This window comes from Myxocyprinus asiaticus, chromosome 25 (assembly GCF_019703515.2).
Source record: "Myxocyprinus asiaticus isolate MX2 ecotype Aquarium Trade chromosome 25, UBuf_Myxa_2, whole genome shotgun sequence".
In the NCBI taxonomy this organism is placed as follows: Eukaryota; Metazoa; Chordata; class Actinopteri; order Cypriniformes; family Catostomidae; genus Myxocyprinus; species Myxocyprinus asiaticus.
The window spans coordinates 10,072,613-10,097,719 of NC_059368.1; the positions used below are offsets into that span (position 1 = coordinate 10,072,613).

Below are 25,107 nucleotides of genomic sequence, written 5' to 3' on the forward strand. Positions count from 1 at the left end.
GCTAATGCTAATCAGACTAGTCACGCTAGCACTGGCTCAAAGAGGTCTACAACACCTGGAGAAAGCTATTTGCTAGCATTCACATTCATCTCACTTTTTTATTTCTACATGGACTTTCAATCGTGTTGATCTCATTTCAACTTTGCACTTGCTTTTGATAGCACTTTCTCTAACAAAATGAGTCATATAATGATCCATCCAATGGAGCTGAACTGTGTGCACTGTAGCCACGATGATGATTTGTCACATGTGGAAAATAATTTAAAGAACTTGCTAGTGTTCAGATATCACTGAGACTTATCACCAGGGACTGAAAATGAAATGTTTTTCATTTCAGTTCGTTCTGAGAAAAACTGTATTTTTTCATTCCGGTTCAGAAGAAAGTCTCCTTTCTGAAAGGTTAATAAAAGAATGGTTAATAAAGTTCTTTTTCAAATGACAGTATTCTGCACTAAGGGGTGTGTGAAATACCAGTTGCAGTGTTGCCAGATCTCGCAATAGAAACAAGCAACATGGTCTGGAAATAAGCCCAAAATAAGCCACTCGCCTCACCAAAATAAGTTAAAATAAGCTATTAATTTTGTTCCTGTGTGGTGGATTTATCGGCATAGAAATCACAACAAACAGTTAATTAACAGTTAAGTATAATTTTAATTACAGATCTGCTTCTGAGTCAAAATCTGGCAGCATCAATTCTGAATTAATGCATCATATCTAACAATAATTCAGTGAAGATATGGACACAACTGAGAAAGTACTTTTAACCTCTTATAATGTTTTCCTTGTACCTGGATTAGCTGTGCATGTATATGTAGTAATTATACATAGTTGTTAAAAAGGTCTTCATTCAGAGAATGTGACATCAATAACAGACGCTTAGGTAAAGAAATGTGTTGCAGCAGTTTCCTTCAGTATCAAAGCACATGCAACATGAAGTGGTGTAGATCCAAAAATTTACTGTGATGAACCCTTTGGCCTTTGGTCTGATGAAAAAATTATCAGAACAAAATTAACCGGTTATAACCGGTTACCAGCATTTAAAAGTAACGTTTTCACTCCGGAACAATTGAAAATCACTTTGTTCTGGTTTTCGGTTACGTTCTGCTAAAAATTTGTTCGTTTTCGTTCCTTGAACCGTTTTTAGTTCCTGCTTTTCACCACCATGTGCTGCACTTTGATGGCTGAAAAGTCCATGGTCCCCATATTTTTTAGATAGCTAATCAGGGAAATGTTTTTTTTTTGTTTGGTTCTCTACTAAGAAATAACGAAAGCAGTCATTAAAATTGTAAGTATGTGCTAAGTGATCTTGAATTGCCAAACAAAATGCTATATAAAATGTTCCCATTCTGTTCATATTCTTATAATAACTCTTTATTGTTGTGCAAAGAGATTGTATGCTATCACTTAATCAGGGCCTCCACATGAACACTAAGAAAGAGCCTCAAAATGGAGGCAATTAGCGAATGCATAACATTTCAAATACATTATCTATATTTACACATTGAGAAATCAGACACACAAATAGGAGCATTAAAAATGTTGCGCTGTCCTTTTCTAATGAATGAATACATTTGTCTGTACATTTCACTATATGCATTGCCTTCCCTGCTGGAAAAAAACATCTTAAACCAGCCAACGGTGGTTTGCTAGTCTAACCTGACCAAACTGGTGTTTGGCTGGTCTTAGACTGACCAGCTGGCCATTGCCGAAAACCCCTGTAAAACCTGCTAACTAGACAAGCTTGACCAGGCTGGGAGTATATAGTACAATTTAAATACTCCAGGAAATGTTTAGTACAATTAACTCACACAATAAAAATCTTGTTTCACCAGAGTACCTGCTCTGAATGTTCTATGATTATGACGCAAATTTAGAACGGACTTTGCTGCATTACAAAATACACTTCATATAGAGCAATTAAGCACAATCTGAATTGTTTTAATGTCTGTCTTCTATCACTTGCTGATGCTGGCTTTAAAAGTGCTCTAGGATCACAAGAACATTTGTCTGCTATTGGTATCTTGGTATGGATGCCTAATCAAACCCAAGTGCTCTGAATATTTAACATTTTAATCAATGAATTAGACTGTGATATGCCTAATATAGTCCATCATTGTTACATAATCAGATATTTACTATCAGAAAATGAACAGGGTTTTCTGTTTTAGGCCAGTGGATAGTACCTTTTTCAATTAATGGTTTCATTGCAGCCTGGCTCTGTAACCATATTTGAAGCAAGATTGCTGTGAAGAGGATCATACAGGTTTGTGCTTGATGCCTATATAAAGTGTCTAATTGTTTTTAGAGCAAACTCCTTGGTTTGGGAATGCACGTATAGACCTCTAAGATACAAGGAGTCCCCCCTTCATCTTACGTTGAAAGAGCTCCAAGTGGATCTCCACCATCTACTACAAGAGACAAGGGCCGTCATCGGGGGCACAACTGAGAACATTGCCTCAGGCCCTATTATGAAGGGGGCCCTAGTCAATGGGCCCAGAGAAGAGGGGGCCCACCAATAAACATTTGTCCCAGGCCCCATGAATTTTAGGGGTGACCCTGCAAGAGACATCATCAATCTGTCCAGAAAGGCAGTTAATGTATCACCATTTGGGATAGGAAAATGCAGTTTTAAGAACAGAAAGATAATGCCTGTCTGCTCATGACTTCTGGGCAGGCTCCCCTGGTGGCCCAGGTATTCCAGGTGGTCCCGGTGGTCCTATAGGGCCCTGTATTCCTACCGGTCCAGGTGGCCCATGTACCCCTGGGAGGCCAGCTTGTCCCCGGATTCCTGCCGGTCCATTGGGGCCAGGAAATCCATCTTTCCCAGGTAGACCCATGTCACCCTTCTGTCCCTTTTCACCACGAGGCCCTGGTTGCCCTAAAGAACCTGTCTCTCCTTTAAGTCCTGACATCCCTTTCATCCCAGAAGCTCCCTGTACTCCTGTTTCACCCTTAATTCCCATTAGACCTTTTGGCCCTTGAGGCCCACGATTTCCTGCAAGCCCCCTGTCTCCTTTTGTTCCCGTAAGACCTGTAGGTCCTTTGGCTCCTTGTTCGCCTTTGTTTCCTTTTGGACCTGGAGGACCAGGCAGACCTATAAAGAATGCCAAAACAAGACATTAGCAACAACAAGAAAGTGTAAGTGGACCTATTTTATAGACACTACAGGTTGGGTACAACCTTTCAAAATAGTGAAGTTCTGGATCAGCTGTGCGTGATTGGTGTCTACCAACTTCAACTCCTCCATCACCATGGAAAGGTTCCTCACGTCGGTGTCAAGGCGTACACTCAACAACATGTACTGCATTCTTAGAGTGTCGGCCAGGTGAAGAAGAAGTAAGACCGTGTTGTTGAGGTTCTGCAAGTCTTCCGTATGACTACCCAGTCTGGACTGGCAAGAGGAACTCTCAATGTTAATGTATTTGTACATGCTCTGAACATGGTTGATGGTTGCATTAATGCTGGATGAGATTGTGTCGATCTCCATTTCAATGGAGTTCATTCTTGCATCCAAGGTCACAAATCGTTCCCCAGTCCGGTTCTCATAATACTTGGCATGGTACTGGTGGTCATGCATGTTCTCCTCGTGTTCGTCAATGTAAGAAGAAACATTGTCCAATTGCATCTGAATGTTCATGACTTGTAAAGTAAGGTCATGTACCATCTCTGAGCTCATGCTGATTCGCTGGTGATTGGCAGAAACACCACTTTGCATAGTCCTTACAGTCTGTGTGGTTACACTGGCATTGGACTTTAGTGCACTTAAAACTAGGCTGTAGTTCTGCCAGTCTGTTGTTATTTTTTGAAGCACCAAGGTCTCCTCTTCAGCCTTCCTCTGAAGAGCACCTATCCACAATGCACTAAGTGCAACAGTAGTGTTGACTTGCTGCATTGTGGCCTTCAAATCATACTGATCTTCAACAAGGGTTTTCATCCCTTGATCAGTTTCATTGATGACGACCTGCCAACCATTCACCTGATCCAAGTACTGGCCTAGAGACTGGTTTACATGCTTGATGGTGATTCCAAAGGCCTGAAGATCTCTGTTCATCCTGTTGCTAGATTGTGTTTGACTCTGTTGAGACTGAGTGTTCTGGTCCAACTGCTGCTGTTGACTCAGAACCATCTTCTGGATCTCTTCAAACTCCTTCTGCAGTCTGGCAATCTCCTTTTGGAATTGTGCAACATCCAAGCAGTTGGAGTAGTTGTTTGTTGTACTGAAATCTGCAAAAGAATGACCAAACTGGTAATCAATTTAAACATACAGTATGTCGCAGACACAAAATATGCAGTAAATTGCGTAAAAATATAGTTATCCTTTAAAAGACTGAGCAGTCTGTGTACAGCTGCTTCCTAGATCATTGTTTAGGAAATAAATGATTTCTCATGAGGTCTTGCTCTCCAAGGAGTTCGCTGACCACAGGAAGTGAACAGTGAGATTAGATAAACAAATTAGAAAAATCTTGCAATCCTATTTTAAACATAAGAAATCATGAGAGAACATGTTTTTCTTTGCATTTTGACTGTCTTGGTGTGCAGTTAATGCTCAGAGGTACCTTAACTTACCTTTTATACTTTCTTGGACTTTGGAAATCTTTTTGTGGTAAAGTGATTCCTCTTCAGATAAGTTATCAACTCTCCTAAAAACTGTCAAAGCAAAATGTATTCATATTTAAAAAAAAAAAAAAAAGAGAGAGAGATTTAGGTGATGTGAAACAAACAAGCTAATAAATAAAATCTTATAACAGTTTCATACAATTTCCTAATTAAAATACAACAACATTTGTGTGGAATTGCATAATAGTTGCAACATACTCATGGCAAAAATATGTTGGAATGGAATGGTCAACCCAGCTGAATTGTTCCTGAGGGGACTGTTTCCTCAGAGAATAATCATGTTTGGAATTATTTTTAGAACTTTTTTTTTTTTTCCACAGACCAAGACTTAATAAGGACTGGTAAAGTGTGCAATGGACCATTGCTTTGTGGTTATAATAAAGGCCCAAGCACTGAAAGTGGGAGACCCTATTGTTGTTTTAAGGATTATTGTTATTATTATTATTATTATTATTATTATTAGGGCCCAAGCACTGAAAGTGCTGAGACCCTATTGTTCTTCTAAGGATTATTATTATTATTATTATTATTAGGGCCAAGCACTAAAAGTGCGAAGACCCTATTGTTCTTCTAAGGATTATTAGGGCCCAATAGAGTTGGGGTACTTGAGTTTGGACTCAGACTCGAGTCTGAGTCACGAGTCCAATTTTAATGGACTTGGACTTGTCACAGACTCGATGCATTTTTGTTTTCGGACTTGACTCAGACTCGAGCCTTTGGGACTCTGGATTTTTTTCAGAGTCCAGCCGAGTCCATGACGTGTGATACAATGAAAAAAATAAATAAATAATAAATCAGAAATTAATGAACACATCTCTGTCTGCATGCAGCTGTATTAGCCCCTGAAGTCGTAGATGTAGCCAGAGTTGTTTCACCATGTTTAAGCAAACACACGCACACACACATACACATGTGCACAGGCACACTCATCTGTCAACCAGTACACCTGAATATTACTAAAGAGACTACTTGTATAATATCGACTACCGAGGTGGCAGGCACAATGATAACAAAGACGGGTATGTATCCAATGTAATAGAAACTAAACAAGGCAGTCTCAAATGACACGGAACCTGACAACTGGTAAAATTACATGTGGCATTTGTGCAGCCAAGACGGTGCTCGCATTGCAGTTTCATCGTGGTTAAAAACTTAAAGGTGTAATATGTAAAAATTTTCATGTAATATTCACCTTTTTTTTGCCAATGTGTGAATAGCTTGTAACACAACTTAAAAAAATAAGCCCTTCCGGACTACCTAGGTTGCCTATTAAAGCCTGTAGACTGACTTTCATGCCAAGGGAGCGGGTTGCTTTTGCCGGGAAAATCCAAAGAATGTGACATTTTGTGCGCTCCCGAGAGCCTTGCCTCAGTGCTTCTCTTCCGCTATTCAACAGTGTCAACAGACAGTCTGCAACACTAGGTAACGTTATCTTCGAGATGGAATCCAGCAAACGGCCGGCTCCAGACACAACACCGACTCCTACACAAACTCTGAGTAGGCCAAAAAAAAAAAAAAAAACATTTACTGAATCCCGTCTGGCTAAGCGGGAACGTGATCATGGTCGAGCGAAAACTCGAGTGAACACCGGGAGGGCATTTGATTCCTGGAGGGACATTCGTTTGGTTTTGGGGATCAAAACTGACCCTGAATTGGCGTTCTTCTTATTGGACAGGTAAGCTTACATAACTGCAAAGCATGTGAAATATAGTGCCATAAGGACTGATCTATGTAATTTTAGCTAACTTGATCTTGCCTGCTAATGCTGACGAATTGCAAGCTTCCTTGCTTCATAACTTTCAAATAATTTCAACGATCTTCTCTTTATACTAAAAGTCAGGTATACTGATTCACAGTAACTGACATAATGTTAATCTGTAATTATTCAGCAAGGTAAACTACAATAACACATGCAATTAATGCTAGACAATGTTCAAGATAATGCAAAATGCTCCATTCATTAGAGTAACAACTTGGTTATACAGAAAATATATACATTCTATTTTTATAAAACAATAGCGCATCGATATATCAAAATGACAGTTGTGACGTAATCACATCAATACTGAATTGTGTCAACATATTTATAATGTACAGTCTATTTTATAAACAGCTACTGTCATCATTCACCAGATTTAGCTAACAGCTTTTGATAAAGCTGGCTAGCTAGCTAACGCCGACATAGGCTATCGTATAAATGCAGTCAATGTATCATGCAAAGAAAAGTGATTACTTCAAACTACAGTCTCGCATAGTCAGATCTACACTATATTGCCAAAAGTATTCGCTCATCTGCCTTTAGACGCATATGAACTTAAGTGACATCCCATTCTTAATCCATAGGGTTTAATATGATGTCGGCCCACCCTTTGCAGCTATAACAGCTTCAACTCTTCTGGGAAGGCTTTCCACAAGGTTTAGGAGTGTGTTTATGGGAATTTTTGACCATTCTTCCAGAAGCGCATTTGTGAGGTCAGACACTGATGTTGGACAAGAAGGCCTGGCTCGCAGTCTTCGCTCTAATTCATCCCAAAGGTGCTCTATCGGGTTGAGGTCAGGACTCTGTGCAGGCCAGTCAAGTTCTTCCACACCAAACTCGCTCATCCATGTCTTTATGGACCTTGCTTTGTGCACTGGTGCGCAGTCATGTTGGAACAGGAAGGGGCCATCCCCAAACTGTTCCCACAAAGTTGGGAGCATGGAATTGTCCAAAATCTCTTGGTATGCTGAAGCATTCAGGGTTCCTTTCACTGGAACTAAGGGGCCAAGCCCAGCTCCTGAAAAACAACCCCACACCATAATCCCCCCTCCACCAAACTTCACAGTTGGCACAATGCAGTCAGACAAGTACCGTTCTCCTGGCAACCGCCAAACCCAGACTCGTCCATCAGATTGCCAGATGGAGAAGCGTGATTCGTCACTCCAGAGAACGCGTCTCCACTGCTCTAGAGTCCAGTGGCGGTGTGCTTTACACCACTGCATCCGACGCTTTGCATTGCACTTGGTGATGTATGGCTTGGATGCAGCTGCTCGGCCATGGAAACCCATTCCATGAAGCTCTCTACGCACTGTTCTTGAGCTAATCTGAAGGCCACATGAACTTTGGAGGTCTGTAGCGATTGACTCTGCAGAAAGTTGGCGACCTCTGCGCACTATGCGCCTCAGCATCCGTTGACCCCACTCTGGCATTTTATGTGGCCTACCACTTCGTGGCTGAGTTTCTGTCATTCCCAATCGCTTCCACTTTGTTATAATACCACTGACAGTTGACTGTGGAATATTTAGTAGCGAGGAAATTTCACGACTGGACTTGTGGCACAGGTGGCATCCTATCACAGTACCACGCTGGAATTCACTGAGCTCCTGAGAGCGGCCCATTCTTTCACAAATGTTTGTAGAAGCAGTCTACATGCCTAGGTGCTTCATTTTATACACCTGTGGCCATGAAAGTGATTGGAACACCTGAATTCAATTATTTGGATGGGTGAGTGAATACTTTTGGCAATATAGTGTATATACACACTTTCTTTTAGCCCTGTTCCAGCACTGGAGAGTCAAATATAATATACATTCTCAAAGTTTGTAGTAAAACAATCATAACTGTGTAATTTTAATTATGCTACCTTATCTGTCATCATGATGACGGTGAATCACATTCAGTCTATTTGGAGTGTGTGCACGATCACAAGCAACAGGCTGCAGTTCACTTAACCGCCACAGGTGTCATTAATAACAAGGGTTTCTGAATCTTACATACTGCACCTTTAAAATCAAGAACTTCATTGAATCAAAAACAAATCTCAGTATAGACTATTATATCTTTATATAGGGATAATTTTAAATAAAATTAAATTAAATTGAATCGAAAAATTGAAAATGAAGTAGAAATAAAAACTGAATTAAAATTCGAAACATAATAACATTGGTTGTAATGACTAACGCAGCTTTCACTTTCTTTAGACTATGTTTGAGTGGAGGGTAAAAAGCCACAAATAATTGAAATGTCAACAGAACACAATAAGAATTGTGTTGAAGGACAGTTTTGTCTTCATACACCTAAAGCATATGCGTTCATTTTGAAACCACTTTTAAATCTGTTCAGAGGATACTAATCATAAAATGTATATATGAAATGCAACAGAAGTGTTTTTGTTACATTTATATTGACAAACTGTTTTTCTTAGTTGTGAAGTTTAAAATAAGCTTAAAATATCGATGTTTACGGTACAATTTTAATTTAGATTCATGAACAGATTCATTCGGACTCGGACTCGACTCAGCCCCCTTTGGACTCGATTATTTAAAGACTCGGACTTGACTAAGGTGGACTCGAACCCAACACTAGGTTCCAAGCATTGAAAGTGCAGAGGCCCTATTGTTCTTCTAAGGTTTATTAGGGCCCAAGCACAGAAATTGCAGAGACACTATTGTTCTTCTAAGGATTATTATTATTAGGGCCCAAGTACTGACAGTGTGGAGGCCCTATTGTTCTTATAAGGATTATTATTATTTTTTTTTTCAAGGATTCAGGGGCTTTTGGGGCACTTAACATGCTCAAAAAATGTTGCACACGTGTCAGAGTCGTCGGCCATTAGGACTTGGAAAAAGCATACATGGGCATGTAGAGGGGGCTCTGTAGCACCACCTAGAAGATGGGCATGTTCGGGGAGCTATGTAGCACATCCCTTTGAGCTACAGTCACCAAACTTTGTACATATATAGATCTCATAAAGCCGGACAACTTTTGTGCTGACAGTCATAAGCTCCACCCAACAGGAAGTTGGCCATTTTGGATTGTTTGAAAAATGCACACTCTGGAATTTGAAATATTCCTCCTAGGGGATTCATGTTACAAATACCAAATGTGGGTGACATCATGCCATGACACTGACGATGCTAATTTGCAAATGGATTTTTGATATATCAAATAGTGTTGCCATGGTGACGTGATAAAGTAATGTAAAAAAATGGGAAACAGGAAGTGTCTCATATCTTCTGTGTGCATCGTGTCATTTACATAAAATTTTAACCGTATGTTTGGCCTTGTGGGCTGATCACATTGATGTGGCTATTGTGGGTCATGGTCGTAGCACCACCAACTGGCAGAAGTGTGGCACTTTTAATAGACTTTGAAATATCCCTCTTATGTTTACCTGAATTGCTTCAAATGTTTTTAGAATAATGTCAAGACAGTGCAGATTTAAAATTCTGAAAGCATTCTTGATATCTTAAATAGTGTTGTCATGGCAACGCATTAAATGTAATTATTCCTTTTTATGTATATTCACATGTTTTTGAAGTACTTGACATTCTTGAGTTTTCATGATATTTTGCAAACACATCAGAGTTGTTGGCCATTAGGCCTGGAAAAAAGTTAACACATGGGCGTGGCTGGGGAGCTTTGTAGTGCCACCTTTTAACAAAAGTGGTGGGGTCAGTTTCTTCTATGGTCACCAAACTTGCTACATATATTTTTCTCATCAAGCCGGACAACATTTAAAATTACAGTAATTTTCTGTGCCCAACAGGAAGTCGGCCATTTTGGATTGAATGTCATTTTATGCAGATTGCAGGCCCTGAACTTTTGAATACTCCTCTTAACGGAATCATGTGACTGTCACCAAATTTAGGCAACATTATGCCAAGACACTGAAGATATATCGAACGGTGTTGCCTTGGCAACGCAATAAATTAAGGGCAAAAATTTGAAACAGGAATTTCCTTATATCTTCTGTGTGCATTGTATGATTTTGATGAAAATTCAGCTGTATGTTTGGTATCGGGGGCTGATCACATTTATGCGGCTATTATGGGTCAAGACCATAGAGCCACCAGGTGGCAATGGCACCATAATGCTTGGGCCCATCATCGCTGCTTGCAGCTATATATATATATATTAGTATATATATATATATTTTAAGGTTTCGGGGGCTTTTGGGGCACTTAACATGCTCAAACTCATGAAATTTTCCACATGGATCAGAGTCGTCGGTCATTAGGTCTTAGCAAAAGTTCACATATAGAGGGAGCTCTGTAGTGCAACCTAGAAGATGGGCATGTTTGGAGGCTCTGTAGCACATCTCTTTTGAGCTACAGTCACCAAGCTTTGTACATATATAGATCTCATCAATCTGGACAACTTTTGCGCAGACAGTCATAAGCTCCGCCCAACAGGAAATCGGATTGATTTTGGATTGTTTAAAAAAATACTTCTAGGGATTTCATGTTACAGGTACCAAATGTGAGCAACATCATGCCAAGACATTGACGATGCTACATTGCGAACAGATTTTTGATATATTGAACGGTGTTGCCATGGCGAGGCAATAAATTAAAGGAATAGTTCACCTTAAAATGAAAATTTGCTGATAATTTACTCACCCTCAGGCCATCCAAGATGTATCTGAGTTTCTTTCTTCATCAAAACAGAATTTAAGATTTTTAGGATTTCATTTCAGGCCTCCTCCTTTAAACAATGCAAGTGAATGTAAATTTTTTTTGATGGTCCAAAATGCATATTTAAGGTGCATCAAAATAATCCACATGACTCCAGCCGACAAATAAAAGTTCTTCTGAACCCAAACGATTTATTATTTTTTGAAACAAAACAATACTTATATACTTTTTAACTACAAATGTTTGCTTCCTTACATCTCTGTGACGCGCTCATGAGAGGGATGATGTAAGCTCTTTGGTAAGGTCATGCGTCACGTGGAGGAGGAGGCAGGAAGCTCATCATTGTTTACAAGAGAAGGAGCGCTGTTCAAAAGTTGAATTATCTTTGCTGTAGATTTGTATTTGTATAAGTGTATTGTTCAAAATGGTCATTTGGTGTGTGTATCCTGGATGCTTCAACCTTCAGAAACCCCAAAGGAAATGCACACGGTAAAAATATTAACTTTTCATCGACTGCATATACATGCTCATGAGCAATTGAAGCTCTGGCTTATCGCACTGAACCTGGATATCAGTACACACCTAAATTCTCTCAAATATTGGAGGGTGTGCAGTGAACATTTTACCCCTGAGGATTTCAGTCCATCGAAAGAAACAAAAGGTCGATATCTGAATTCATCGGCTGTGCTTGTGCTGTTTTTCCAGCAAACTCAGGTATGTGTGAAAACTTTGTCATATAGCCTATATATTTTTATATAGTAGCTATAGTAACAAACAAACATGACATTTACTCTACTGATAGGGTGCCATTGGGTCCTTCTGGCATCGGCCGACGCTTCCAGTTTATTCGTGGCAAACTGAAAAACACCTCCAAAACACTGGGGCTCAGTAATGGTGGAAAACCATTATGTTCAATAATGCAGTTAGGACACAGTCATAGCACCACCAACTGGCAGAAGGAAGTATGGCACTTTTAACAGACTCTGAAGTAGTCCTCTTTTGTTTACATTAATTGCTTCAAAATTCTTTCGAACAATGTCAAGACACTGCTGATGTAAAATTATAAAGGGAATATTTGATATCTTAAATAATGTTGCCATGGCAATGCATTAATTGTTATTATTCCTTTCTTCCTATATTTGGGTGTTTTTGAGGCACTTGGCATGCTTAAAATGTCATGAAATTTTGCACATACACCAAAGTCATCGGTCATTAGGACTGGGCAAAAGTTGTGGGGGTGCATGGGGGAACTCTGTAGTGCCCCCTTTAAAATGGGTGTGTAAGACAGCCTCTCTTGCTCCCCCATTTTCACCTAGAGTCACCAAACTTGGTACTTATATTGTTGTCATCAAGCAGAACAATTTTCATAATTACATTCATTAGCTCAATCTGACAGGAAGTCAGACATTTTGGATTTTTTTTTAAATCGCAGGCTCTGAACTTTTAAATACTCCTCCTAGGGGATTCATGTGACTGGCACTAAATTTGTGCAACATCATGCCAAGACATTGTAGATGCTAAATTGCAAACATATTTTTTTATATTTTGAATGGTGTCACCATGGCGAAGCAATAAATTTATGGCGAAAAATGGGAAACAGGAAGTGTCTCTTCTGCTTGAATTATGTGATTTAGATCAAAAATTTAGCTATCTGTTTGGTAATGGGGGCTGATCACATGTATATGGCTATTGTGGGTCATGGTCATAGCGCCATTAGCTGGATTATTGTTAACAATAATGTCAAGACACAGCTGATGTAAAATTGTGAAGGGATTCTTGATATCTTGAAAAGTGCTGTCATGGCAATGAATCAAATTACACGATGTTGTATTGTATTCGGGTGTATCTGACAAACTCATCCATGTTTAATAACGCTTATGACATGAATGTGGCTATGATGGATCACGGTCGTAGGGCCTCCATCTGGCAACAACAGATGTTCAAGGATATTCAAAAACTTCCCATAATTAGACATTTATTTCATTTGCCACACACATCAAAGTTGTTAACCATTATGTCTGAGCAGATGGTAAGACATGGTGTCTTGTCTTACATATGTCCCTCATGCATTGTTTTCCGAAAGCCACTGGGTGGAAATGGACCCATGGTGCTTGGGACCGTCATCACTGCTTGCAGCTATATTTTATATTCCAGCTGTATGTGTGTATGTCACCTGCCATATTTTAAAAATTGCTGAAAGGGAAATTTTCAAATGTTTTCTGTCACAGATTTGTATTCTGTAGCTTTCTTTTGTCATTATCAAGTACACGTTCTACTTGGTGCATTTTTTTAACTTAAAATATTATTTCAGATTAACTTCAGATTACTTCTTAAATAAAGTTCCTACATATAATAGTAGGCATATTACACAAATACTGTAACTGCTTGTTATGTAACTACATTTTTGAGGAATAACAGAAATACGAAACAGATGTATGTGGTATCAAACTGAAATGTCTTGTATTAAGGCCTGTTTTGTTTTAAAATTGTGTTCTACCTAATTTGATTTGCCACAGTTTAGCTACGTTTTAGTATTCCATCCTGTTGGTGCAACACGGTCATGAATATCTTGTTGGAGCCCAATTACATTTCAAACATGAGTTTGTTGTTGCATGATATATGAAGAAAAGAGGGCTGCACTCCACAGGTATGACTTACAGTTCTCTCACATAACCAAAGGGTATAATTCTACTATATCTGTCCATATATTTGTGCAAACCATGAATATAAGTGGGGTAAGGATTCAGATTCAGATTTGGCTTTGGTAAAGCACGTGATTTGAGATTTGGGAGTGAGTATCACGCAAAGGTTTTGGCCCATGTCTAACTATTAAACCTGGAGTTTGTTGACTTTATGAGCATTATGCTGAATCAAAACCACACTGCATGTTGTATCCATGTGTCTAGAGGCTGAATATCAGGGTGTCCTACATTCTTTTCTCTGGTCCATATCTGTCTCTCCACTAACAGCATGTCTTCCTTTGTGAAAATCCTTAAGATAATGGTACCCATTGCTTATTCAGGGGCTAATATTTCTAGTTATGTCTATCTTTCAATTGCGATTGCTCTCCTTTTGGATGAAAAAAAAAAGGAGATAAGACATTCTTTAACATCACTTCTTAAAAAAAGAACAAAAAATCTAATCATATTGTAAACTGGGTTTATTAGTGATTTTGTGTTTTAGTGCCATGCAAGCTCACCAAGGGATGCCAAGACAGCCACAGCAATGATGAGCAAAGCAAAAAAGCCATACAGCATTTTGACAGCTAGCTGGAGAGAATGTGTCTGCTGACATTTCATACATCCTCCTTTTGTCCTTCCTGTGGAAACAAAAAGAAACTCAACTCTCTTAGCAGAACTGAAAATTATTTATTACTGAAAAGTCTGAATTTTATCCAAAACTAACTGTTATGTAAAAAATCTAATTCTAAACCCCAAATTGACACTAAAGGAATAGAGAACCCAAAATTTAAAATTCTGTAATAATTTACTCACAATTCATCATTTACTTACTCATGTTGTTCAAACCCATATGACTTTCTTCCTTCTTTCGTAAAACACAAATTTAGAATTTGAGGAATATCTTACACTCTTTGCATAAAATTAAAGTGAATGAGGACTGAGACTGTCAAGCTTACAAATGACAAAAACAGTATAAAAAGTATAATTAAAAACACAAGTGTCAAAAAAGTGTGTCATTCAACTGATGTGCTAAATATACCAAGTCTTCTGGAGAAATGCCCATCAGTTGTTATTTACTAATTATTCTTTCCCTACAGGGCTGTTAATTACTGCAACCAGATCATTAAAGCTGAAGTATGTAACTTTTTTAGTGTTAAAATAGTTTCTATCCCAGCTTAATATGTAGAGCCAACTATAAGTCATAGGTTAAATTTCTCAAAAACCGAACACTGTCTCTGTGTCACTATAAAAATTTCAGTGTTTTGACTGACCCGCTTAGACAAGCCCCAACAATGTCACTCAACCAATGGCTTGATGAGTTAGGGACGGGACTATCTGACTGTTTAAAAAAAAAAAAAAAAAGGATTTTCAGTGAATAGCGACTTAAATTTCAGCCTGTTCCTCACACAAAGCTGTCATATCGCTTCCGAAGACTTTTAAGAGTTTTACAGCCCTAGTTTTCATTCACTTTTTTTAAATGGAAAAGAGTATCTACAATATTCTTCAAAAAACATTACCATTCCATGAGAGAAAGAAAGTCATACAGGTTTTAAACTACATGAAGAGAATAAATGACGACAGAAGTTTCATTTTTGGCTGAACTATTCCTTTTAAATAGGCTTCCACCATCAACATCCAAATACACAGCTGTGACTTGCATGACATATGATTAGTTCTGCAGCAACAACACTCTGCCGCTCTTCTAATTGGATGTGACTAATAATTAAACTGAGCTTACAAACTTTGTAAATGGAGCTTCTCAGAGATTAAACCTCATCAAGCACAACTGAACATTTAAAACAGATGTACAATGACCACTCATAAAAAACAAAGCAATGGTGGATATATGTTGACTCATACACATATAAACACCAACAAACAAATCAAAAGTATTCAAGTCAGACTAGACACTGCTGAAATATACATCTAATCCAGCCTAAGCTTGGTTGCTTGCCTTAGCTGGTCAATCGTCTGATTTTAGAGGGGTTTTGTGGCACTTTTTAGTCAGTTAGACTGGGAGACCAGTGGGCTAACCAGTTAAACCAGCTGAACACTAGTATGACCAGCATGGGAGACCAGCTAGACCATTTTAAACCAGCTTAGACCAACAAACCAGCTTTAGTTGGTTTAAGATGTTTTCTTTTTTTTCCCAAAACAAATCTAGACCTGATACAATGTGAGTCATATTTGTTTCCCAAGCCCAGGTTCCAAAAATGGTGTTCATAACAAAAATCATTATGAAAATAGCACGTTAGATATTTATCAAGACATTCTGCTTACTGTGTCACTTCTCTCTTTTCAGAGAAAATTATTTTGCACTCTGTGATGCCTCATTAATGGGAAGGGCAATAAACTTTAAGAAAGATTATTTTTTTCTAACCTCTTAAGGGAGGAGTTTCCTCCTCTTCTCCAGTTATGTCCTCCTCTAAAAAGTACAAAACATGAATAAGTCATGGCTTATGTAAGATTTATAACATTAAAGTTAAATGTAATCAATCCTATTAAATCATTATTCATGGTATTGGCAAATCAAACACAGGTCCCCTTGAGACCCATCATCTGCCTCCTGCACAGAATAAAAACACTGCACCATCATATTTTCAACATGTCAGGATTCAGACTTCAATTGCAAGAGATTTTAGGAGGACAACTAGATCCACTGCAGGGATTAGTTTGCATATTTAATGTTGTAACCCTATTGAAATTGCCCCATTACAAAATATAACGGAAAAAAGAGGAAGTCCCCACATACCATTAAAAAGCTGGTTCTCGTCTCCACAATAGCTATCTGCAAGAAAAAAAAATGAAGGAGAGTTGATGTATGTGTTCACAAACTAAGCTCAATAGATTGAAACATTAACTTATCTTCAGGAATGACACAAACACTTTATCACCAGAATCATACATCATGAAATACAAGCTGAAATACTACAGGACCTGCTCGCCAGCACTCCCTTCAAGACACAAACCAGTCAACTTGGACCGATTCATACTAGGTGAGGTCATTGTTGAAAAGAGCCCAATATTAGCACAATTACATGAAATTGGTATGGCAAGTGTTTTTTTACAACACTTGATTAGCTCTTTTGGGTGATTTGTTAGACTAGATGAGGTATAAAATTGCATGGGAATATTTTATTAATATAAAATAGTGGGGCCCTACCAGGGCCTATTTGAGTTTAGCACCCCATGCTGAGTTTGTCTTCAATGACATTCTAAATAAATCTTCAACTAAATGTATTTATTTTTTTTATGAAATAATGCATTAGTTATCCTTTCCAAAAGTAATTTTGAAGACCACACACCTGGCTCTGTTTTTACAATCTGAGAAAAATACATTTGAGTTAACTATTATTGAAAATGTCAGAAATGGATCAAAACATTGGTTGACTATAATATCAAGAGATAGTTGGATAGTCCCATTCAGGACCTGCAGGCATTGTGTTGGGAAAAAAACCAGCTGTTCTGGTCAAGAGCCAGAAAAAAAAGGTTGTGTTGTGCAGGATATAGCTATGAATAGAATGGAGGAGGAACATTAAGTAAAACTTTAGGACAGTTGCACAACTGCAGCAGGGAAGTTGGGATACATGGGAAAGCATTCTCAGCTGAGGCCTAGCCAGGCTAAGCTTTCTTTTCACTGCCACCTTCTGCTGTTTCCCTTGCCCCTGGAACCTAAAGAGCTGACTTGGCTCAAAGGCATTTTGACCTCTTCATGAGGCCTCCGAAACCTTTAGCGCATCTTGACAGGTGCTAAGACAGCACTGAGCCAAGGGTGCTACAGGAGGTACGACCAAAAAAGAACACAGGTTCTATATACCTTCAGAACAGCTGGAAAGCTTTATCAGCAAGGAATAAGGCACAGAGGGTAACACAGAAGGAAGTCACATCCCTGACCAGAAGAGGATCATCAGGCATGACCATGGTAGGCAGCTTTAGTTTCCACCGGAGATTCTTGAACATAAACAACAAGGTGTATTTCCATTCTCCATTGCAGGCTAATCTTACTGTGAATTTGACAACAGTATAGGTCAAAAGTTCTTCAGCTTAAATTGGTGTGATTACCAAATTTGAACAACTGCCCCAGCGACTGAAACAATGTGTTGTTGAATGTATGGGCACGTGTGAGCTCCACTTTCCAGGTTAAATGTCAAAAGAGTGGCACCAAAAGTAAGTTATTTTTAGTTGTAAATGATAAAATACAGTCAACAGGAATGCTTATTTTACTAACCAAATGCCCTAACCCAAACACTAAACCCTAAACTTCAGTGGAGTAAAAATACAACCTCCGAATTGCCCTTGTCATTGATTATGTGAATGCGATTACCTCCTGATTTCCATGGGACCACATCCTGTGCCTCTGGGCTGCTCGCGCAATTTGCTATCAGAAGTGATAGCCACAGTAAAAGGTGAAAACGTATTAATTGATTCAAAGGTGTCTGATGGAAGATGCCGCTTTTCATTAATTTGGCAGATTGGGGCCGAGGTCAGGGTACCAGAACATTCGGTAGCAACATGTCAAGTTCCCGTGTGATCATGCTGTCCACTGAGCATACTATCTCGGCTTCATTGGAGACAAACCAGGTCTACTCAGCAAAACTGGCATGGGCAATAACTCCATGAGGCAATAAAAGAGTTCTCAGCCCTTTCTGAGAAAAAGAAAGCCAAAAGTTGGGGAGCAAACAACATCAAGATGTGGTGACTCAATGGCTCTACACCCTGCAGCTGGTCAGAGAGTATTGAGTTGGTACTGAGGGTACTGAGTACAGAGTTGTTACTGGAGGTACGCCAGTCATCAATGCCAATGCTGCAAAATATCAACCTGTATTATCTTTATTTTACAGCAAGAGTCTTAAAGGTTTTGTGTTAAAATAATATCCCTTAACATCGTGGCCTCTCTCAGGGTGTGCAGACATTTGCACCTGCTTTATTTTCCATTTGTTTTCAATGTATTTCTTAGGGCTGTATTTCTCAAACCCTGGTCATGACTTGGAGCAGTGCTTTGCATGCCAGACCTGCGAAGCTCATATTCTGAGGTGAGATTGTTTATACTCACTTCTCAAGCAGCTGAAGTCAGGTCTACTGAAGCCAGAGTGCTAGAAGAGGCAAAAACTTGCTGGAATGTGTGCAGCTGTAGCAGATCTCAGACCTCAGAGAACATTTCTCCACCAGTCTTGGCTACGCAGGTGGCTCTGAACAGGCTCAACCTTGGGTCTGACTTGTGGTAGTGTAAGTATTGCCAACAGTACAGAGGAAAAGGAGGAGACCCTCTAATCTGGTTAGGATGTTTGCACTCCCTTACAAAACATCCCTTGCATTGAAGCCAGGAGCCTTACCTTGAAAAACCACTATAGCCGGGCCAACAGAATTTATACTTGAGAAGTATCAAAGTTAATAAAAGCTGGAAGTGTTGTTGAACGTATGGGCATGTGTGAGCTCCAGTTTCTGGGAAAAATGTCCACCAAGTTGCACCAAAGGGAGTTTTTTATTTTAAATGTAAGACCTAACCCTAAAACCTATCCCAAAGCCCCAACTCTAACCCTTACCCTAACAGGAATGCATATTTTATTGGAATGTTTGATTGATTGATTGATTGATTGATTGATTAACTTTACCCCAACCCTAACCCAAACTCTAAACCTAACCATCAATGGAGTACTTTTTTTTTATTTTAGAGCAAAAATGCAACCTCAAAATCACACTCACCATTGTTTATGTGGACACGATTACTTCCTAGTCACCATGCGACCAGAACCCATGTCTCAGGGGTTGCTCGCGCAATGTGTTCAAGTTTGAATTGATGCAACAATGTCTGATAGGCAGTGGCACTTGTCAGTAATTTAGCTAAATTGAGTCGAACATGATGATTTCCTGTGGGATCATGTTAGCTGTTTACATCAACACTTTAACATCAACATTTGTTTACCATAGAATGTTGAAGAGATCTCTTTTAAACATTATAAGCTTCATTACACATAATTTCCTTTGAAAATAAGATTTTACCTATTGCTGCCTGATACAGTATGCTATTAAAGAATATGATATCTAATCGCATTCCTAGATGCTGTGATCAAATGCAAGCAAATATGCACTTTGGTGGTGTGTAACTGATACGATGCTAAAACCTCAGTTATTTAAGGTATACATAAGGAAGCAGCCCAAGTCTCCTTGGGCAAATGTTTTACAGTTTGTTAGCAACCACCTATAAAAAACACATCCATGCTCTGCCCAAACATTAGAGGCTGAAATTTCATTGCAGGTCCTCTCAAAACACGATGAACATAACTACATCCACATGACACATACTGAAATTCAAATAATAATCTGAGACTATAATATCTTGTCAGTTCCCATAATAAAGATTGACTTGACTGTATTTGGTCTAACACAAAAAGTCCACCAAGATGTATTTAATCTTCAGTTGTTATCAACACTGGTAGTGGTCAGCATCTCAACAATGTGAGACCTGATTCAGTTCTTGTTGCACATTCCTCTCTTCCACAAATACAAGCTGAGCACACTTGAATTCTGCTGTTTTGAACATTTGGTCAGAACTCAAAACCCACAATCCTCACAATGTGTAAAAAGTTTGTCGTTGACCTCTCCAACACCTGCTAGATTTTTACATATGACTGAAGATTTCCAGATGATTCTCTTAATTCCTTCATATCTGGCAATGCAAAGCTACTGTGTTGTGTTCTCAGGGGTAAATTTAAAATAGTTTGGATTAAACTTGGGCTTTGATGTCCAAAAGGAAAAACTGGCATTGTGTGCAGATACATGATCTTTAAACTGTGGGTTCAAGAGGCTGACCAGTGTTCCCATGCCTTCAAACAGAGCTAATAAGCAACAACAGACAGGAAACATACAATAATACTGGTATTAAATGTGACCAGATAAATGCACTGGGCATAAAACTTCTGACACGAATGCCTGAAACTTGAGATGGGACCCAACCACAACCAATAAAGTCAAGTGTCTCCACAGTTCTGGTTGATGTGCAACTTCTTTACATGTATTTAAAGGGAAAAATATGTACGGTTACTCTCAAAGCAATAAAATGCACAGAATGTATTGATGTAGACTGCAACTTCTGAGTATAATGGAGAATAATTAAAAGCATTCTTAGGGGCCCATTCACATCAAACATGTTTTTGCGTCCAACTGCACTAGCTTTGTCAACTATCCCGTATTAGCTGGGACGTCCTGTATTTTGGCAGAAATTGAGATATCAAGTACGGGACGCCTATTATCCTGTATTTTTTCAGCAAGACCCGAGACTCCGCCACAGGAAAACAGCTGAAGGGAATGTGTGTGTGTGTGGTTAGCATTGGCTCCACACCTGCTACCCTCCCTACACATCTCTGACCACATGAGGAATGCATTAGGTAGCCTGGTCTTTCAGGACTTTCTGGATATTGCATAAAAAAAGATAAATTGACCTTCATCTTGGACAAGTTTCATATAAATACAGAGATCCTCACCAAAGATATAGGGGAGAAAAAAAAAACATTAAGACAACAACATCAAGATATGGATTCATGTGTTCCACTAGCCTTCAAAAGAACTCACTTAGTTTCTTTGAAAACCAATGCACAAGCAAATGGTAGTCAAGCTGAGAGTGGTCAAAGTATACATTATTTTGCTATTAAAATGAGAAAAAGACAATCTTGCATTCAACATCCAACAGTTCCCTGCTTTCTCAATAGCTAAAATTGTGTTCTTAAATTTATGCCTGGACTTTCAAGTCTCCAGAGAAATACATTTTCAGCTTACCTTTCATGTTGACTCCGTAAAGCTGCTCCAAGAAGGGCTGGTAAGGATCAGGTGGACTCTTGTAGGACAAAAATTGCTTTTCACAGAATATCTTGCCCCTGTTTAGAAGTACAATCTTGGGATGAATCTCAGAGAGCAATCAGCTTCAAGCGCTACAATCAGCATGATTACCAAGAAGCATTCTGGTTTGTTTACATTAATGAACAAGTCCAAATTTCACACACCAAATCTGCAGAGCTGAAAACAGACTAATCCAATGCTGACGATCCTTGGTGAACAATGAGTGCACAGCATGCAACAGCTGGGTTGTGTGGAGGACCTCTCTACAACATGCTGCCACTTTGCTTAAGCAGAGGAGATTAATTCCTTGGACAGTAACCATGTGCAAACATGACGGAGAAGGGGAGTGATTGTTTCTGTGTAAAAAAGGAAGGGAGTGGATGAAGGGAGAGGAGGAGAAAAGGAGGAGGTGGGAGTGTGCGTGTGTTTTGCTGAGTCAATCTTGAGCACCGGCTTAATTGTTAACAAATGTCTGGTATTGGTACAACAGGCGCCTTCATCTTCTGTGGTAGTTCACACAAAAACAAAAATGTTATCATTGTTTACTCAACCTCATGTTGTACCAAACTCGTATGACTTTTTCTTTTGTGGAACACAAAAGATGTTTTGCCATAGCAATCAAACATGGTAACGTTACAATAGTCCATACACATATTCAAACGTGTTATGTGAAGAACTCCATTAGTTCTCATGTGTCTTGTAAACAGTCATGATGAGGCAAGTTTGAATGTGAAGCAGCATGAATTTTGTTTCTTACACAAAGACTTCAGAGGACTTGGAATATGGCACATCGTATAAGAATATACATTAAAAAACCTTTATGGTGTTTTTTTTTTTTTTTTTTTTTTGGCCTGTATATGCTTTCGTTGTATGGAAAAGAGCTGCGTAGACATTCTTCAAAACATCTTTTGAATTCAGCAAAAGAAAATATCTCATAGAAATTACGCGAATGTCATGACATTTTTGCGATATTATATTGCGTGGTTTATTATACATATCTCACTGTGTTGCACTTAAAGCAAATAACATTTTCTCCCAAACAAATGGGGTTAATGCTCAAATGAGTTTTAAAACAACAAAACCCACCTCCCTACCCTAAACCTTAAACTTAATCCTAACCCATAGTTTCATAAAAGCAAATGTGAGATGAAAACACTATTGCTGAAGTAACTACATCTTTTTGTGGTGCTTCTATGACACTTTGGCTCACGTGTCGACTTGCATGCTCTTCAGGATTCGTGCTCCGGTCCTTTGCAAGCTACCACACAATTTAATAAGACACAGACAAGGTTGTAAATGTAGTTGGTTATGTAATGCAGATGTTAAAATGTGTCGCCTTACAAGTCATGCAATATAGTGAGGGTGTTTTGATGTCATAAGATTGCATATTTACTTTACTTACAAAAAGTACCAAAAAGTAACATGGTACTACCATAGTATTTTCGGTATGGTACCATGGTAATATGTTTTTATTATAGTATTCTTTAAAGGGATAATTCACCCACAAATGAAATTCTCTCATTATTTGCTCACCCTTATGTCATTCATTCCAAACATTTTTGGGTGAACCATCCATTTAAAGTACCTTAAATAATTTGGCAAATACCAAAGTACATGAATATGGTAATTATTCTGTACCATGGTATAACAATACTGTGGCACTTTTTATACTTTTTGTTAGTGTTACTTTAGAGTACACAAAGTAGCATGTGCACATCCAAAAAATGTATGCAGGTGCAAGATCAAAAATCAATGCAGAAAACAATAAAATAGGGACCGCACACTGCTGATCATGCTCTCACAGAATAAGTGAGTACAACGTTTCGACCGCTTAGGTCTTCTTCAGGTAATCAACACAACCGCTGTTGCAAGTGTCACTTTAGGCCATTTAACCTTCTTGGCCTTATTTGCCTTCCAATGCATGTAAAGCACTTTGACTCTTACAAAAGGGGCTCTACTGTCTGAACTGATCTGAATTGAATTAATCAGAAGGGTATGCCCTTTTTTTATTTAACGTGTGTGAAAGCTCTCACTTGGCTGGCGTTCATGGTACACTATTTTTGCTTTATTGTTAAAATGCGTGCAGATGTGAAAGCAAATATGTTTTTAATAAATAAACTGATTGAGTGCTGATTAATTATGTGTTTCCTGGGGAAATACAGTGTTGACGTGCAGATAACTAAAATGGAACAGCATTTCATGATGTTGTGCAATTCAAGAAGGCATTGTTTATCAAATGTTCCTTATATGCCAAGAATATTTTGGGAATGTTACACTGAAAAATGCAAGCCTCTGAAGGTGAATGTGAGAGATTTAATCTAATGTAAATAGCACCAGCACACCTCCATATGTGGTGAAGTGGAGTTTTAGCATGCATCAAATTGCATGCTAAAACTGCAAATATTGCCGACAAACAGACTAGGGTTTTATAGACTAGCTCAAAGAACCAACTGGCACTTAATGTGCTCACAAACTGATTATGATGACTTTACTTGTAAATAGGTTACAGAAAGCACTACAGAATTGGTGCTTACATTGTTTAATAGTTCATATCTATGAAGCCTTGTTTTGGATTTAAGCAGATTGGCTGTGACTCTCTTCTAGCTGTTCTGTGGGGAAAAAAGAATACAATCCAAATATAAAATATTTTCTCCAAAATGTCTCTTCAACAGGCTGTTATTCATATTATGCATATTTATGATGATATTTTGATGGAGCAGCCTTTATGCTCAAGTGACCCAGCAGTTGTGTCTTACACACGAGTCACTGCCACCCAGAGGACAAGCAATGCACTTTGCATAGAGTAAAAAAATAAATAAATAAAATAAAAACAGAGACTATTTAGCCAGAAATGGCGCACTTGTGATAAAATGAATGGAACACCCAATATGATGGATATAGAAAAGGAAGTCCTGCCTTACAGGTAACTGAGCCAATCACCTTTTAGATATAGCCATCTCCTGTCAGTCAACAAGAATGCGCATTAGTGTGATCTGAGCTAAAGAAGCATGATTTATGATAACATTGTTGTCAGATTTTCTTGCTGATTTGAAATATGTTCTTTGATCATAATTTTAAATATCAATGTTGTTTTGGAGATTTTGCCCTTTTCCCATTCAAGTACTGTAGATATGAGTTGTACTTTTACAGAATTTACCCTAATTTTTCATTTCACCCAAAAATGAAAATTCTGTCATAATTTTCTCACCCTCCTGCCGTTCCAAACCGTATGAGTTTCTTTCTTTTGTAGACAACAAAAGGAGATGTTAGGCAGATTTTCATGCTGATCTTTGACACAAAGTGAAAGTGAATGGTGACTAGGGGCTGTTAAACTCCACAAATGAGCATAAAAGCACCATTAAAGTAGTTAATGTGACTTGGGTACCATATTCTAAGTTTTCTGAATTCATACAATAGCTTTGTGTTAAGAACAAACAGAAATGTAGGTTTTTATTCACTAAAAATTAGGTGCATGATAGGTTACAAAGCACGAGAGAACCAATGAAGCTTGGCATCATAGATGTCAAACCTGGCGTCAGATATCTTGACATGCAATATTTTAATATGCGCAAATGTGAAT

General features: G+C 38.6%; 1 protein-coding gene across 2 annotated transcripts; it reads right to left on the reverse strand.

The window, feature by feature from the left end:
- Positions 1–54: 54 nt before the first annotated feature.
- On the reverse strand, positions 55–24,097 carry LOC127416050 (scavenger receptor class A member 3-like). 2 transcript variants are annotated; one of them, XM_051655159.1, is made up of 8 exons: positions 21,692–21,882; positions 21,468–21,565; positions 16,447–16,482; positions 16,075–16,119; positions 14,213–14,332; positions 4,567–4,647; positions 3,181–4,224; positions 55–3,094 (listed from the first exon to the last, which is right to left on the reverse strand). In XM_051655159.1, the coding sequence occupies exons 1-8, from the start codon at positions 21,847–21,849 to the stop codon at positions 2,658–2,660; spliced, it is 2,019 nt and encodes a 672-aa protein (XP_051511119.1). In that variant the 5' UTR covers positions 21,850–21,882; the 3' UTR covers positions 55–2,657. The 2 variants fall into 2 exon arrangements, with proteins under 2 accessions (XP_051511119.1, XP_051511118.1); XM_051655158.1 differs by lacking the exon at positions 21,692–21,882 and adding an exon at positions 24,062–24,097 and having other exon boundaries at positions 57–3,094.
- Between the last annotated feature and the right edge of the window lie 1,010 nt (positions 24,098–25,107).

What these genes read in the sequence shown, in the direction of transcription:
- LOC127416050 (XM_051655159.1), bottom strand. Translation starts at nt 21,849, where the DNA reads ATGGTTACTGTCCAAGGAATTAATCTCCTCTGCTTAAGCAAAGTGGCA. An exon ending in TTTTCAGCTCTGCAGATTTG is followed by an intron (nt 21,566 to 21,691) that starts GTGTGTGAAATT and finishes ACTTCTAAACAG; the next exon opens with GGGCAAGATATTCTGTGAAA. An exon ending in AGTCCAAGAAAGTATAAAAG is followed by an intron (nt 4,225 to 4,566) that starts GTAAGTTAAGGT and finishes ATTCTTTTGCAG; the next exon opens with ATTTCAGTACAACAAACAAC.